This window comes from Tyto alba, unplaced genomic scaffold (genome assembly GCF_018691265.1).
Source record: "Tyto alba isolate M040663 unplaced genomic scaffold, T.alba_DEE_v4.0 Super-Scaffold_45, whole genome shotgun sequence".
In the NCBI taxonomy this organism is placed as follows: Eukaryota; Metazoa; Chordata; class Aves; order Strigiformes; family Tytonidae; genus Tyto; species Tyto alba.
The window spans coordinates 35833957-35852508 of record NW_024881321.1 but is presented as its reverse complement, the minus strand read 5'-3'; the positions used below and the strand labels follow the sequence as shown (position 1 = coordinate 35852508).

General features: G+C 36.4%; 1 protein-coding gene across 1 annotated transcript in view; it reads left to right on the top strand.

Annotated features, from left to right (window-relative positions):
* The window catches only part of ANKRD10 (ankyrin repeat domain 10), a 38254-nt gene that overhangs the window by 972 nt on the left and 18730 nt on the right, over window positions 1-18552 (top strand). Inside the window, exons 2-3 of the mRNA XM_032997123.2 lie at window positions 5337-5489; window positions 13782-13873. Coding sequence (XP_032853014.2) covers window positions 5337-5489; window positions 13782-13873 — 245 coding nt within the window. The remainder of the gene's footprint in view (window positions 1-5336; window positions 5490-13781; window positions 13874-18552) is intronic.

Sequence of the window (18552 nt, the reverse complement as noted above, 5' to 3'; positions counted from 1 at the left end):
GAGGGGCGGCTCCCGCGCTCACCCCCCCGCCCGGCCGAGCCCCCCCCGAGGCGGCGACCCCTTCCACGCGTCCCTGCTAACCCCCCTCCACGCTCCCGCCGCGCTGCATGCTTTGTCTGCAGAGCCTGGGCACGGTCCTTGCCGTCCTCGGGCTCCACACCTGGAGACTGCTTTGTTGTGGTGCCTGTGTTATGACTACCGACTCGTTAGGAGTTTGGGGAGAAGATGCTGGTGCTTGTAAAGCACTCCTCTGTTGCCCTCAGTATGAGAAATAAACTGTGGTTTATACGCGTGCAGGGCATGGAATTAACTGCATTTGCATCGTTGCAGTGCAGAAAAGATAAAAAGAAGTATCGGCACTAACTTCCACTGTTAAAAGATGAGTGGTGTTGGAATTCTTTGATTTTTATGTAGGCTTTTCCTGTTTCTAATGCAGTGACAGTTCCAGCCTGTGCAGAATTCCAACCTAGAGGGTTGGGATTTGGTTTTTTTGCCTCATTGACTTGTTTGGGTTTGGATTTTGAGAGTCTCTGTGCTTGTTCTCCCTCCCATTTCCAACCTATTTCTATTTGATTATTGATTGTGTGCTGGAGGAGGAAAATGAATGTACTTAAGCAGTTGTCATCGTTTATAAAAGTACATTAAGAGATTGCTTCTATACGTTAAGTGATCTTATCTCCAGCACTTGTTGGAGAAACATTTTAGAAACATAACTTAGTCAGTCCTTCAGTCTTAAATAAAACCCCCCTAGACCCACAAACAAACCTAAAGCAGCCTTTTATCTGTTGAGAATGAAGTCTTCTACACTTCTGCACTCAAAAAAAAAAAAGTGGAGTACCTTAAATTTTATCCTACAGTATGCTCTGAGAAAATGTGAAGATACTAATCTGGTGTTACAGTCTTCTGTTTCCTTTCTCTAATAAGAATTTCTCTTTGGTACATGCTTGGGGAAGTCTTGCTTTTGTCTTAGAAGCGTGTGTTGTTTTGTTTTCTCCTTTAAGCATTTTCAGCTTTCTACTAACCATCCTAGGTTATGTGAGCTTTTGTATATGTTCTGGTTTCTGTTGAAGAGACTCTTGCAGAAACAGGTAACAAAGGGAACAAGTCAATCTGCAAGATACTGTGTTTATACATGCCATGTTAATTCTTAGGTACCAACAAAATTTGATAGGTGTTTTTCTTGTCGTTGTTGCATATAAGGGGTGAAAATCTGCCCAATGAGACTTGCAAAGATGATGTAGGCTATAAATGGGATTTATTCAGCTTTACATATGTGTACTTTCCTAAAAGCCTTGTGACAAGGTTTAGGCAATTTCAATTTATGGAATTTACCTGTGTGTTTTAGTCTTGTTAGGTAGTGTTCCTTTCTCTGGGCCAGAGACTATAGAACACTTGAAAAAGTTGCAGTAATGCAATTAGATCCCAAACTTGACTGACTTTGTGTGGCATAGTTATACTTTTACCTTTCACAAGTTAAGAGATGGTTACCAGTAGTGAAACAATAGCTGCTCTTAGTGGACTTTCATATGAATGTCTTACAGCTTTATTTATTTATGTCTTTATTTACAAATTAAGATTCATCAAAACTTGAGATATAGAAAAACTCTCCATTTTAAAATACCAGACTTCTAAATCATTGTTTTTTTAAATGTTCATTAGTTACTTAGCAGTAGCTACTCTTCACTTTGTTTTTCTAGATTTTGTGGGATTTTTCACTCGTTTGTTTTACTTTTCCTTAAAGAAATTAAATAGTGACAGAACTTTGTAGCTGTCCTTCTGATATAGGGCCATTTAGCGACATGGTCCACCAGACATACATTGGTTCTGACTGAAGCTCTGTAGGAGGTGGAGATGACAAAACTCACTTCGTTCCTGTGTGGAAGAAGTCCTTGTGGAACAACTCATCGTAAGCAGTGAAATCTAAAACAGCTCATACGTGAATACACAGCATCAGTCTAGGGCTGGTGAACTTTAACTATATAGAGATGTTCCTTTCGCTTGACCTGTTACACAGTTTGAACATAGAAGAAAGCCCTCACTTTGTCAAAGGACAGTACAAAAGCATTTTAGAAGAAAGCTATATAAAACTACATTCTTGCACACTGTTGTGGATGTGCTGCAGTAAGGAAGTAGCAGCAATAATAACGCTCTGTTAGAAATGAGTAGGTGAAAGAGGAAAGATAGCTTTTGGGGGGAATACTGATATAATACTAGTACCAATAAAAATGAACTACCTGAAGACTAAAAATGAAAACATGGTATTTTTTAATATCTCACACTGAAACATACTTGTACAGCTTGCAGTTAATAAATAAATACCAGCAAAGTCAATTGAAAGCAACAGATACTCCAGAAACACTGGTTGGAGTATCTGGAGTTTTAATGTCATCATGGACCTCCCGTTAGAGATAGTAGCAAGTCCAAATTTACTTGGCTGTGTTCAGTATTTGTGGTGGAGGTTGCATTTTGAGGACATTCCCTGACTGCAGAGGAGTGCTCATATCCTGAGATGTAAATTAATTCCCATTAGAGTTGCCATATTCCAATTAGAGTTAATTATATAGTGCCCTAAATTACCCTGGCATTCTGTAGATTTCTGAGAAGGTGGGTCAGATTGTAAATCTGTTCACAGTCTAAAGATACCAGCGAGTTAGAAACTGAAGGGCTTGTTTGAAAAACAAAGTAGCTGTTAATTTACTTTGTCTTACACTAACTGTAATTTCATTTTTCTTTTTAACCACTTGCACATGGATTTTTATTTTCTCTGGCCACCTCTATTTGCTTGTGCTTGTCTCCTACTTTTATTTTTGCCATTTGACTGTTTACATGATAGGAGGCAAAATAGTAGTAAGTACGTTCTGTTTCTTTTGGAACAAAAGTAGTACAGATAAAAATGCCTGTGTCTTTTTGATATTTTGCCAGTGCTGTGGCCTATGTGGAAGCCTGTCTTTCTTCATTAAATGAGTTTAACCTCTGCTTTAGACATAACAATACAGTGGAAAACATCTAAAAGATTATTTAATGAAAGTGGACTTGTATGTCCTGATCTCAAGCATAAATAATCAATTGAGGTATTGTTTTTTATGTTGACTTTTCTTATCCACAGAAGTAATTTATCTCATTCTTCCATGATGTTGGAAGAAGCAGGTTTTTCTGACAGCCATGATGCAAAAGACCCAAGCTTTTAATGGGATGAAACATTGTCTCCATTGTTAAAACCCTGTAAGAAAGAATGAAAAAAAAAAAATGAAAAGCACACAAGCAAGAAAAAACAGCATTTAAACTTGAAGTTGTATAGATAATTATGATGTGTAGCCATCTTACAAAGCAGATTTAAACAAAGCAAGATGATGCTGGTGAACCAGTCCAGTGTTTTTCCCCTTTCAATTGATGGGCTATAATGCCAGTCTAATTATGGAAATTCTTTCATCCTGGTTTCTGTGCAGGAAATAGTATTCTTTCCTGAAGCTGTAGTGCTTGTCTGAAAGTGTATTCAAATGAATTCTATTAAAAGTCTATTGTTTTAAAAACTGGCTGAGCTTTTATTTTTGTTTGCAGTGATAGTAGAGGAACCTCTTGGTGTAGCTGGAGTTCTTTTCCATCACATACCTTATTAATAATTGCAGTGTTACCGTTTATTAATAACTATTAAAGGTGAACAGCAATATTAGGGGTGCTAGCATGTGCACACCAAGAAACATCTAAGATTAGCAAATACATTTTGAGTTTGGGTAGTGTAGCATTAGAATGATAAGTTTTCTTACACCAGTTTTTTGATGTAAATTTTTTTTGCAGTAAAAGCACTTGTTTGCTTTTGAAAAGGTACTTTGTTTTGGGTAATGTTGAGGTTTATGGAGCTAGATTCATCAATACTGCAGTATTTCAGTTATCCTCACCCTTGCATTTTTACTTCATATAATTAGTGAATTAATGGTACATCTATGTTTAGTGTCAAGTCCATTACAATCCAAAAAAAGCACTTCTGTATATCCTGAAGGATATGGTTCGTAAGTGTTTATTTGAACTACATGGGGGGAAGAAACAATTGAATTTCGCAATATATTTCCAAAACGAATATAAAATACTTCACTACAGTGGCTGGTACTTGTGTAGTATAATTCATCAAGATCAGGAATTTACAGGTTAAAAAAAAAAGACAAGTACAGCAGTAGAGAAGAACATGGGAATCGTGATGTTTATGCTTCTATCTGAATCAAGCTGCCAGCTGACTTTCTAATGCTTTTTAATTGCTCCTTTATGAACAGACTATTCCATAGCTGTGGTATGGCTGATGTTTTCTTTAACTGTGAGAGGCTGACCCATAGATTTTTGTGTTATGTGAACAAATGCCCTGAGTTGGTGTGGCGGTTTTTTGTTTTCCTGTCACATGTATTTGCAGTGGTGTTTGTTTTCTAACCACAATAAATGGAAACCTAGACTAAACTGTTTATTTTAGCATAGTGCATTCCTTTTCCTATCAACAAAAAGACAGTGTTACTGTGTGACAGGAAAAGAGCATTTTTTGGACTATTTTTGAAAGTTGAGGTCACCATGTCTGTGGTTTGCCTAGCTTTTACAGATGTGATGTTATGAACATGTAAAAATAGTAGCCAGATATCTGACACTTCTGGTTAGTATGATGGGAAAATAAAAATCAGAATATAGTGTGACACAATACTTCAGGTTTTTTACAAGCAGAGCTTTTCTTTTTTGGTATTGCCATAAGCATGCAACCCATCTTGTTTTTAACAGCTCTTCAGCTCCAATAACAGGAAAATGGTGAAAAGAATTGATTACTTTTAGAGATGTAGCATAGTACTAATAGTATTAGTTTTCATTAGTAATCTTCTTCTGTCAATCTAGGAAAACATTAAAGAAATTTAAAATCTTTCTTGTGTTTTTCTGTTTTACCTTCCTCTAATCTCTCCTGAGAATGCACCTATTTATCTCCTAACAGCACTCTTGTTTTGGCAAACATTATCTGATAATTTCTGTTTAGTATCATGTTTGCAGTTTTGCTGGATCAGAACTCTTCTGGGTTTTTTTCTCAAGTGAACCGAATAGGTCTTGTAATCAGATCTGAGGTATTTATTCCCTATTTTCCCCCATTCCAAAAACAAATGTTGGAATTCAGTTTTGGGGGTGAGAATTAAGTACTTTTCAGATGTGGCCAAAGGAGGGAGGAAGAAAATCCCAATATTCTTATTCTTTCTTGTTTTGTATCCATGTAGTCTCACAACTAAGTTTAGGTTTTTTAGAATTTGTGTTTAGCACATGTGAATTGTGATAGCACATCCATGTAACATTTTTTGTTTTATTCCCTCGTGTCTTTAAAGCTGGAGTGCCTAATGCAGTTAGTAAGAGCTGGAGCTTCTGTAAATGCCAGTACAACACGTTTTGCTCAAACACCAGCCCACATTGCTGCTTTTGGAGGACATCCACAGTGCCTGAATTGGTTGATTCAAGTGGGGGCCAACATAAACAAACAGGTATGGATTCATGTGTATTTCATGTCTGCATATAGTTTTGGAAGGAGTGTCTTGATGCCTTTTTTGCTACATGTAGGATCTTTACATTCACATACAGATACATTATTTCTAACATCAGCTGAAGTCAAGTGACTTAATTATCAGTTATAGACCTTTTCCATTATATTAAAGATAGGACTAATAAATGTCCTTTAAGCCACTAAAGGTTTGGAGGACATTTGTTTTAGGAATTGACATCTTGCTACTTGACCAAAATGATATGCTGCTCTGGTATTGGCAACATTAGCAAATACTATGATATTGTAATGCCTCTTTAGGGGACAAAAAAAAAAAAAGACTAGTGAGGAACATCTTATTTAATATGTTAAGAACTGAAAAATTCACCGTTATGTACAGAACCATGAGACCTCTGTGGTACTTTGATTTGGTCATACATGTAACTAGCAAGGTCTGCCATGGTTTATTTTAAGGTGCATCTGGTTTCATACTGTTTTCCTTTTTAGATTAGATTATTTCCAAAGCTTTTCTAGTAACTTTCTGCAGATAGGTCAGAAACATGTACTTTACTAACAAAGAATGAATGGGAGATTTTTCTTGTTTGTTTTTTTTTTTGTTTTGTTTTGTTTTTTTGTTTTTTGTTTTTTGTTTTTTTTTAAAATAATTTTCCATTACTTTTACTGTGAGTATGGATAATGTCTTATTTGGTAGCAGAGAGTGCATTAATATACCAAAGTTCCTGTAAAGGACTGCTGTACTCTGGTACAGTAACAGAAAAGAGTGCTTAAAAATATCGTGCTTCTGGAGAAAATGTTTGCAGTACTGAATGGATCTATTATGTATGCTGGCAATACATAACGTGTGCCTTTATGACAGTACTGAAAATTATTATTTATAGTATTCTGTAAGAGTAATTAATACTACAGCATATGCACTTACTAAAAGCTGTAGTAGAGCATCCATAAAATGTCTGGTCTGTAAAACTCACATCATGCTTTTCTTAAAATATTTAACGGCCAGACTGTGTTTCATATGCAGTAGAGTTAAGCTAAGTCTGCTGAAGAACTTGAACATTTGCATTTTTAGAGTTTGGTTCTTTTTTTTTTTTTTTAAGCTATGCAAAAATAAGAAATGGGGAAGTTTGTGTTGAGTTTTCAGAAAAGAAGGCTGGTGCATTGAGAACAGCTGTGAGACACCAGGAGAATTGTAGAAACAATGAAGGTGACTGGATGCAGAGGCTATAGATCGCATCTTCTCCTTGATACCTGACAAAAGTAACTTATGCAATAAGTTATTGCTGCATAGTGGTAGAATCTTCAGAAGAGAAAATACAAGAACTATAAATGCATCTGGAGACCAGGTAAGAATGTAAAGAAACGGTGATTAGAGAGGAAACATGGCATGCACAGAATAAAAGATGTACAAATATCTGCTAAATGAGAAGAGAAGAATGAATGAAAATGAATGAATGAGAAGAATGAAAGTTTCCAACTATGAGGATAAAGAGAAGAACTGACCAGTGAGGTTGAAATGGAGTTGAAGAACAAGCTTGCTGTCCTGGAACATGATGGGGGAAAAAAAAATAAATCATCTAGTGAGTAAGGTTATAGCAAAGAAGAAAATAGCAGCTAGCCCCCAAAAGAAGAGGAGAAGAGTGCAGAGATATCTCTCCATGGGCTGAGGGCAACATGCAGATGACTGTAAAGGAAAGCAGAAGGCAGTATGATATGCAGTTAAAAGTAGACAGCAAACTCATTCCATCTTAAAGAAGTCACCAAGACTAGCCAGTGACTCAGGAGTCTTTATAAATTGATGGCCTGTCACCAGAGCAAATCCAAGTAACAGATCTGTGGTCGTCCACAGAAGGAAAGATACTGTGGTTCTCAACTTTTCAGATAGTGGTGATAGTATCCTATAGACTTCTAAGTGCAGATTTAGATGTTGACAGGCAAAGGGCACTAATATAGGTGGTACTGAGGGTTGACACTGTGGAAGCCTTGTATGTTGTTAATGGTAGGCTCAAGTGACACTTGAATGTAATAACTTTTTTGCCCTCACAAAACATTAGTGGAACATACAAGAAGGGGTGTTCTAAATTTGGTTGAATGGTAAAATACGAAGATAGCTCTGGTTAATTAAAATGGGAATAGAAACAAGTCTCAAGTTCTTTGTTAGGATGCAACTGGTCAGTCACACTGGTTTCACATGCATGAGCACTGAAAGCTAGACAGTGTACCTTGATGATATCTATAGCAGCAAACTCATCCCACAGATATTTGGAATGTTTCATACATGGCTATGTAAAGCATAGTGCATGCTTTGCTCTCCCCCGTTCCTTCCAGCTGTTTATTGAATTGCAGTCAAATTCTACTATTCTTGTTTGATTTGAACTGCTTAATAAATTATCTTGGTTCCTTATTTAACTTCCAAGCACTTTCAGGTGATCATCTAGGGCTTCCACCCACACTTTTGAGCTTTCGGAGCACTATTTCCTGATGTTTATTTTGTTTATTCCTTCCAGCTCGCTGACTGATGCTGTACTACAGACAGACATAGTCACTGGCTAATGCTTGTGTGAGGACAAGTGTTCCATGGACACTGGATACAAAACACATGCTGAGAAAGATCTGGGAATACTTGATATTTAAACTAGTAAAAGTTTTCTTCCAAACTGACTCCTGGTCATTGGCTACAGACTAACCCAGCATCCCTGGAAAAAGAAAAGGATAGCTTCTGAAAAGGAATCCACTCAAGTCTCTCAGTCTTAACGTAAACCTCCGGTACTCAGTAGAATTTGCATGCATGCTTTCTCCTACCTGCCCTGAGGTATTGTATTGTAGCCTGTGCTGCCTGCCCTGAAGTTTAGGAAAACTTGAAAATGCCTATCTTGGTGCTGGCGACAGTTGCCCAGGGTGTTTCTCAGGCAGCAGCAGTGAAGGACAAATGCTGAAAACTGCTTGTCCCAACTGTACCTTGCTACCCAGATAAGTCCTAGGAGTATATCCTGTGATGCCCAGCCCTATAACGGTATGTGCTGGCTAGAACCATTTCTCTTTCTTCATGATCAGTGGGCAGTTCTTCCCCTGACCAGGGTCACCATAAAAATTCATAGGAGAAAGCTGAAGTGCCAAGCTTTCCATCCTCTGCCTGTTTCTACCCAGCAGTGAACTCAAGAGAAAGTCCTACTATTTTTATTTTTTTTTTCCACTGGGCAGTGCCTTCTAATAGTTCTTAATAATGTGACTCAAGACCTGAGTTTGGCTACCTGCCTGCTTTAGTTCACTGTAATGGTGCAAAGCAATTATACTGCTACTTTCCCTGCGCTTTTTTTTTCTCCTGATGTTTTATCCTTGTCACAAGATACGCCCACAGATTGGTTCTGTGCTGTTGTACATATTAGCATCAGATAATAATGAGTACTTTTTGATTAGAAAGCCTGTTACTTCTTTTAAATATATTTTTCCTCTAGCCTATTAAACATTTTTATTGCATGTTGCCTGTGTTGATTGGCCAAAAAAAAAAAAGTTTTTTGTGGCCTGTCTTAAGATGAGAAATACTGCATCCTTACAGGTGATGCTAACTTACTTTTCATCCAGCCAGTTAACATCATGTGGCAGTGATGGCAGATAGGTTTAGGAGGGCTAGACTACCCATGCTAGCAAGAACTGTAAGCACACTGATATCCTTGGTGGGGAGGAAGAAAACACTCATTCCTTTGGTATGTTAATTTTGTATTTTAAACAACAATTTGGATGAAATCCAGGTAAAAATACTCTATTGGTTCTCATCTGTACTCAAAGTTCAGAAGGAGAAATCATGATGAAATCAAAGCATTTTTAGCAAAGAATGAGGGGAAAAAATACTTGGTATTCTCCAGCTTCTACTTCTCTGCTTCAGAAAGGGTAGGGTGCTGGGTCTAAGAAATCTGAACAGCTTTTACAAATGTGATCAGCTGATAGAACTTGTGATTCAGTCAGTTGAGTTAAAGAATGGAGTTAGTTTGTATATCTTGTCAGGTAAATAGTGATTCTGTGTCTTGGATATCTATACTAGAGGCATTTTACAAGTGCTTGCATGATGTTGTGGTTTAACCCTGGTAGGTACCTAAGCACCACACAAGCCCTTTGTTCATTCCCCCACAAGAAAACTCGTGGGTTTAGGTAAAGACAGTTTAATGGGTAAAAAAGGAAACAAAAACAAAATAAAGAAAATGAAGTGATGATAAAAAGATGTTTAAAAACTGCACCACAAGCAAAAAATCCCCCAGTTTCTCACTATGGGCTGACGGATGCCTGGCCAGTCCCCAAGCAACAGCAGCCCTGGCAAATTCCACTCCTGCCTGCCCCTGAGCTTTTGCTGAGCACGATGTCCTATGGTATGGGATGTTCCTCTGGTCAGGTTGGGTCAGCGGTCCCAACTGTGTCACCCCCAGCCCACTCCTAGCTAAAACATCGGTGTATTATCAACATTGTTTTGGTTGCAAATCCAAAATACCAGCTACTATGAAGAAAATTAACTCGCAGCCAAAACCAGTACACATAGTTGAAAGCTTTGAGTGTAAATGTGCATGGGGGCTTTTTGTTTTTAAAATAGTTACAGGTAAGTAACTTTTTTCCCATGAAATGAGAGTGAAATTAACTGACTTATATCCAGAGACTTGGAGAACAAAATGGGAAATTTGCTCTAAGTTCAATGAGAAGATCCTAAAGCAAACAGAAATTTGGATGCCAGAAAGAGAGGAAACACAATAAAATGGCTCTAGATGGAACTGAAAAAATAACCACATCTAAAAGAGGCCTGGGAATAAGCAGAGAGTTTGAGAGAAATATTTAATCAGTAGAGGAAACGTCTTTTGAGGTTAAGCAGCATAGGGAGGAAGTGCAAGCTGATGAATCAAGCTGAGATAGATTTACTGATTTAAACTGAAAAAGCAAGACTCTTCAGCCACATAAAGAAAAAGATAATAAGGAAGGAAGCGAGATACTTACTCGGTAAAATGAAACAGAAGTCAAAGGTAACCTAGTCATGACCTCAAGATAGAGAAAACTCCTCTTGTCTTTGCAGAAGGATAGTTGTGTTTCTCCAAGGGAAAGGAGGAAGATGTTTGACAGTGGAAGTGAGTTGCAAACAATAAATGTGGCTCAACTCTTTTTGTCATCTCTTCAGGAGCACTGTGCACAAAATACTTAGTCTCCACAGAAGGAAATAAGCTTCTGTTATCTTGAATGCTAAATTAATAAAACTTATTTGTTCTTTCTGCTCATTTATTTATATTGTGACTTTTGGTTTGTGAGGCAAGTTTGGGCTGTTGGTGCAGTGTTACATCAGAAGGGTAAATGGGACCCTGAAAAGTTCTACTCTAGATATGAAGGGTAGTGCAAGTTATTGATGTTTCCTTTCCTGGAATATTATTTCAGAAGGGTTTATATCAAACTGAAGCACATATGGGAACTGTGGGCAATTAGAAGGATTATGAGGGATTATCAAGGATAATTAGGAATTATTAGAGCCCCTAAAAAGATAATTTATTTTGCTCTACATGGCCAAAAAAGAGGTAGGGAAGAGGTGTCTTATGCATGAAAATGTGCTAGCAAGCTAGACCCTGAACTGCTCTCAGAAGCTTCTTGGAAAAAAACTGTTACATTGCTTTTGCTGTTTGGTGCCATCCATTCCAATTGTTGAATTGAAGCCATTCACTGTATGCACGATTTTGGATGTGTTGAAAAGTAAGCTTTAAAGCCGTTTTTCAGTGGGAGAGGGGTGTGGTGTTTTTTTTTTTTTTTTTCCTTTAGTCTGGCTCAGAACCCAGAGAGAATTTATTCTTTATAGAGCTAGGAGACTATTTCAGTGCAAATAGATTTGGTCCCATATGAGAACTTCAAAAGAAGATGACATTAGTGATGACTGAAATTTAGGTGCCGTAATTAAAATAAATGCCATAAAAATCTAAATCTGTATATTCTGTCATTTGCTAAGTATTTTCTCAATTCCTTAGCTTTAGAGAAGAGGCACACGCTTTCTGGGCCAGTGACTGAAAGAAGCCCTTCTCAAGACATATATTCTCTCCTGAGATACTAACCTTTTTCTGCTTGTTGGCGCCGGGATTGTTAACTGCTATAAATTGAGCTTATTCTTGTAATGCAGTGGTGAGGACTGCTTCTGCGAAGGTCCTTCCTCATCCTTCTAGTGTTTCTCTTCAGCAATACTTCATAATGCAGTTCTCTAGCTCTTACTCTGGGTAACATCCGAGGTTTATGGGGCTAGTATAGATTTTTCTCATCTTTGTCACATGCATGGCTAGTTGAGCTAACTTCCCCTGAACTGAACTTTATATTGAATGATTATCCTTTAAATTAGGGTTGGGATTGTAAATACTAATGCTGAACAAAAGAAGCAAATCACTTATTTTATATACTTTTATCTCTTTAACAAAAGGGGGGAGGGGGGAAGGAGGAGGAAACCATAACAAAATGGTGAATCGAAGACAGCTTCCATGATGGGAAAATGTATTACACTATGAAGAAAATCTTCCTGGATAAATTACTGCCAAATTAATTTCCACGTATGACAGTGAATAAAATTGTGTCCTCTGTTAAACACTTGTGTCTTCCTGTAACTTCAATAAATGTTATAAATGGGAGAGATTATATAAATTTAACTGGAAAGCAGTCTTCTATTCATCCGCTACAGGCAACCATTTTGAAAGAAGAACGGTAGGGCTCTTTTCTAATCACTAAGGACTCCAATGTCAGCCTCAGCAATTTTTCTTAATTTATAAGAAGGTAAATTCTCTGGTACTATTTATTGTTCCCTGCTGGGGGTGCTAGGTGGTTCTGTTTGGCTGAATATATGTCTTCAGCACTGGTGAGCTGGCTTACAGTTAGTGAATTTGTAACTTGTAAAAGTATTTTACCATGAAATAAAATTGGCAAGTAAAAATTGAGAGCATATAACACATAATGCAGAAATTAATTTTCAAATTATATTTGCATGGTGTAAAAGATTTAATTTCTCAGAAGCTTAGCAGGCAATTTAAAACACTTACCTTCTGTCTATCAAGATGGTAGTCTGATCACATTTTGAATATGTTTCAAATAGAGCTAATGTGTCACCAGTACTGTAGAGTTAGGTGTGAACACCATTGTGTATGAAGACTGGTGAGTCAGTAGAGGTGCTGTGTTACTTTAATAGCAATACTTTAATATCTAGTGTTGATGTTTTAACAGAAGGAATGGGGAAGCACAAATAGAACATGTTTAATATTAGTGGAGCAGTGAAGTCTCAAAAATTTGGAGACAAAGGGAGAGAGTAGGGGAAAAAAGGAAAAGAAAATTGCTGTCCGTTTAAAGTATTGAGGACTGTGATAATTAAATCATGTACCAGACCAGTATCTGAACATTTACTTGCTACTTCAAGTCTGTGTTTCACTACAGATTCTTTTCTGTGATTATTAATACTGATGGTTAATTGCAAGTACCAAATTTCATCTGCACCCTGTAGATTATGATGCATGAAGTTTACCTGCTGCTTGCCAGTTGCATTTGTAAAATTGCTGTAGATTCTCCCTCTTATTTGTGAAGATAGTTTGTAGAGAGTAGTTGCCTGAAAAGCAGTATGCTGCTCTCAGTATATTTGCACATAACACAAAAAGATGAAATGATTGGATGTGCTAGTTAACAATAATGGAACATAAATGGATAAAGATCATCAGAAAATACAAGTGTATAGGACACAAGTCAGTGTGTATGTCGGGAGAGATCTGGCCTGCCCTGTAAACTCTGGGCATACTTCTGTTACACTTGAGTTACGCATGCATACTCCTCACCTGGTGAGTATTTATGGTGCAGTACAGTACTGTGTAAGTGTCAGCAAGATCTGAAAGCAATATAGTCCCACAAAGTTGGCCATGCTGCTTCTGAATCCAAGATGGTTTGCTCAGCCTTAACATATTCGAAAACAAAATTGCTAAGAAATAAAGGTGTTAGAGGTAACTTGTTATGGTGGTATATATTGCAGGGTTTTTTTAACAAGTAATGCTGAATATGACTCCTGTAATTGCCAAGTTATTGGATAAGGCTTATCTTGTGAGTTAGATGCATTATTTCTTGCTAAATATCTAAAGTACATGACAGCCTACTGCAAACTTTAAAATAATAATAAAAGTACCTGATGCATTTGCTGGCTAATAGATGCTGCTTTTATATATCTGCTTATTTAATTAAAGTGAGTAATGTAAAAATAAGATTTTTGGTTTTAGAAAGATTATGCTTGACAAAATGTAGTTTGTCTTTACAGGATTATGTTGGTGAAACTCCTATTCATAAAGCAGCACGGTCTGGTAGTATGGATTCCATAAGTGCCCTTGTGGCTCATGGTGCGCAAATAGAGTAAGTGAGGTATTTTTTTTTGTTGTTAATTGTTGTGTGTTTACCTAACTAACTTAGACCAGTAAACATAGATTCTAATGTCAGAAAGAAAATTCAAAACGGCAGACACCTGATTAAAAGACAGCTAGACATGTTCAGCTGTAATGAAGCCCAAGATGTTTTGCATGTCTGGTAATAAAGTTTATTTTACTTAAGTGATACCAGTGTGCTACATTAGTATTGTATTTATATCCAACATATTAAAATAATTATCACTCTTCTGCCAGATGATACCACATTGTACTCTTTATCTAGCGTGTAATTATTTTTTACAACAAATTTACACCTTGCACTGGTGAATAAATATAGAAAACAATACAAAAGCAACATTTTGTGCAAAATAGCATCTCACACTCTCCGCAGTTAGTTTAATACTGTTTGTTAGTGTATTGTGTATTTGCCCTCTTAACTTTTTTCTTTAAAGGTTTATGTACTGCAAAAACATTCAGAAAATCTCACAAACTTTTGCAACTTACAGCATGGACAAAATGGATGCAGTTTTCACCTAGAAATGTTGAGTATAAGCTCTATGGCTTATAATAATGTAAATACTTTAGCAATTTGTTGTAATTAGAACTAGCCTTATTATCTTAAATGGTAACTAGTTAACTGTATTTTAACCTGCAATGTGAAACTTTTAAGTTGTAAGTGAAATAAGAATCATGTAGTTAATTTCTTGTTTTACCCTTTGGTTTCCATCTTACTGTTTTTGTAATGCTACCCTGATAAATCTACCATAAAATTTAACTATTTCAATGGTATAGAGTTTTCAGAAAATAAAATACTTAAGTTAATAGTAATGAACAAATGGCTTTATATGAAGAGATTGCTTCATAGAAAAATGACACTGAAATAACTTACGCAGCTGTCTCAGTTATTGACAAGTTCATGAATTCAGTCTTAAATTGATAAATTCCCATTTTACACTCACTTTCAGATATCTTTAGATAAACTTGGATTTAAATTTACTGTGGAATTGAGAAAACCTTAATTATCATCATCAATTAGTATGTAATCTTGTATTTTTTACAAAGTATCCAGTCAAAAGAGAAATTGTGGAACTGCATAAACAATGTGAAATGAGTGAGTTGAGTCTGATGTAAAGAGGATGTGTTGCATCCATAAGACTTTCAAAACAAGTAGCTGAGTAACTGAGGTTGGAGATATGGCTGTAACTTTTAACTTGCCAAAGTAAAATTTTGCTTTTTAAACGTTTTCTTTGCAAGCCATAGGCAAAACATTTCTGTAAAACTTGGAGAGTGATATCTGCTTTTGACCAAAACTATTTGCAGCAGAAGTAGCGTAGGTTTATAGCAGTTTTAGTGAACAGGAAATAATTTGAATTCTCAGTTTTCTAACTTTGAATTCCATCTGTGTTTCAGTAGGATAGACTTGTCACAAGTTCTGTAGGTAATTAAATACCAGATCCTATCCAGGAAATGGTAAAATCAAGGATTCAAGTGCAGTAGGCTGGTGGAGCAACCCATGCTTAGTCATTTAGGGGATCAAGACTTGGCCCTCTCACCTGAAGGAGCTAGCTATTGACTGATTAGGGTGAGGATTTTTTTTCCATTGAATATAGTTTCTGGGGTCGGTATGTTAAATTAGGCCAAATCCATGTATATGCTTTTGACATTGATTAGTTTGGGGTTATCTGGGTTTGAAAACTGGCCCCATATCTCTAACAGTTATGTTGATTTCCTCATTCTTGTAACAACTTGAAGATGTAGATGCTTTGAAAGTTTTGACTCCTTTATTTTATGGCTTCAGTTAGAAGAAAAGGAGAGGGATTTTATCCATATAATTGTGCATATTAGCTGAAATTATAATTGACTATATAGGACCACGGCAAGAATTTTATTAAATACAGAACTAAGCACTAACTGGAACTAAAGTGCTGATCTGTAGTGATGGTGAATATGGTCTTTATTTATGTGGATTAGATCTTCTAATCCAATTTTTTCTTTATTTTTTCATACAGTTATGGTATCAAAATCTAGTTACATGAAGATGCGAAGAATATCCCTTGTGATTGCAAATAGTCAAATACACTGCTTATACCTGATACTTACAATATACATCAAGTATTGCAACATCCCTAGTTTTTTATAAAAAGTAAAACAGGGATGTTAAGATTTCATTATTGCACAAACTCTAGTAATCAGTAGTGTAATATTGCAAGAAACTTAATTTTTCTTAGTGACTATTGAAATGCTGCTGTTAAAATGAAGCAACTTGGACTAGTGTAATCTTTGGTATCAGTGTTTACCATATTTCTACTTTATTCACTCCTCTGGTTATATTGGAAGACAAAGAATATTGACAGTGGTCCAGTAAGGATAAAAGCAAGAATTTTAGTTTGAATAAAATTGCCTCACTTAAATTGTTCAAGTTTACTTTCATTTCAGGCTTGCTAGCATATTGTTTTTACAGAGAAATACAGTATGTTGCAGTCTCTAAATTTCATGAAGTTGTTGCATTGTTTTCCTAATTGATGAGAGAGAATTTGGGTCTCTATTCCTGTGTAAATTTTTAATAATATAAAAAAATAATAATTGTACCCTAGTGAAAATATTTTGATTTTTTTTGTGGTATTTACCTTCTCATTTTAGCTGAAGCATATTCTGTGCACAGTATGTCCTACAGCCATAAAAATGGTTGCTCCACTAACTATGGTATTCATGGACCCTTGAAGAGGGGGAAGCAGGTGGTCACAATGTCCTCATATGAGTGAAAAGGTTTGCTGTGTAACTGACTTTTTAATGTGGATAGTACCTTTTAAATTATCCATAATAACTGCTGGATTTTCACTAAAAAGCATAATTATGCAATTTATGTATGGTTAATGGTGTATTATTTATCATGGTGACAAACAAGTGTCCACAGCTCTTTATGAAGGAAAAGCCTTCTTGGTGCCATGTTTTGTTTTGCTCTTTTACGCTATTTTTTTAAATGCTGGGTATTAATGTAGTTAACATAGATTGCATCACAGCGTATATGTAAATATAAAATTCAGCTATAAACACAGGATGCTGTTGAATCAAAAAAACAATAAGCAGATGCAGCTGTTAATTATACTGATTTGAACGTCTTTGGTTTGATGTCCCATTTCATGCAGTTCACTTGTGCCTTGTGTCCGCTTATTTCTGAATAACTATTCTTCTGCAACTGTCACTTGAACAGTTGTGTATTCCTTGGTGACTTGACTTAGGAGAGAAGTTTCAAACACTGTACTATCCTAGGATGAAGAGAGGTGTAACTTGTGGGATGGGATGTGGCTTGGTATGCACCCATCCGATAGAACACAGGCTTGCTTCTGACTTCTGTTGATGAAGATGCTTGCATAGTAACATAGGAAAGGTTTTTATTTGTGTGCCAGGTATCTTAAGGTTTTTTGGGAAAATGGTTTGTATACCATGATGGGATGCTGCAAGACCCCGAAGAAATAACTTTCCTTTCTAGTTTCTTGCACTCTGGTCTCCAGGTTTCAGGAGAATAACTGACATGCTGGGATGAATACACCAGTGCATCTGCTTCTACCAGATGACAGATTCGTATCGTGATGTTGATCTAGTTCAGGCAGACACTTAGCCACTTTCTCATTAAAGCTGTCTTGCATTCATTTGAATGTGTAAATTCACTCCTCCTATAATGCCAGAGATGTCCTATGTCTGGTATTTAGTTTTTTCAGCAAAACTTCATTCTCATTCTTTGACAGTGTCTTAATTTTAATTATTTGCAAGTTCATATGTCACAAACTGCATTGTGTTGTTTAAAAAAAAGCATCATCAATTTATTTTTTCTTCACAACTGCTCTCCATAAGAGAAATCTGTCCAATGTGACTTTTTTAGCCGCTGGATTAGCCCTTTGTGAAATTCTTTTAATACATTTCTGTTTGAAGTGAAGTCTGTTTCATATTTTAATTATGACCACTCCTGTGATAGCTCAGCTTTTGTCCTTCTCATTTGTACTTCTGAGACTTCTCAACTTTCTGAAGTTGTCACTTTTAGTGAAGAGACAGAAGAAGAGGGATGTGTAGATTTCATGATGACAACACAGAAATTGACCATTCTTTGATGTAAACCCTCAGTTCCTTTTCAGTGGAGGGGAAACTGACATTGCTTGTTCTCTTGAAGGGTCTCAGGGTTCAGAGATCTCTATTAATTTCTGGATTTCTTCCTGTTTTCTGAAAATCTTAACAGATACTTGCAGGTTTTTAACATTTGCTTGTTTTTCTTACCTAGCTAACATAACTACCGAACTTTTTATATTGAACTGCAGTCCGTTTCTGGTGTTAACGTACTTGTGAAGTGCCATTACTATATCATCTTTTTACTTCAGAAGCTGTACTGCTACATTGATTCAGTGTAGAAGATTCAACATCCTACTTTCTTACAGTCATTAACATCATTTTGAGAATAATGCTTCATGTTCTTACTGGCGATTTGTCTAGGATTAGGATTTAGATTCATTTTCAGTGGAATGGTTCTTATCTATTAATTAGTATATTTATATAATCTGCATGGTATTTTTCAAACTCAGACCACTTCATACACAATTCTTTTTGTAAACGTGGTTGCCTGCTCTCCAGATAGAAGTTAAACTGCTGGATTAACTATTGTCATCGCATTATTAGACA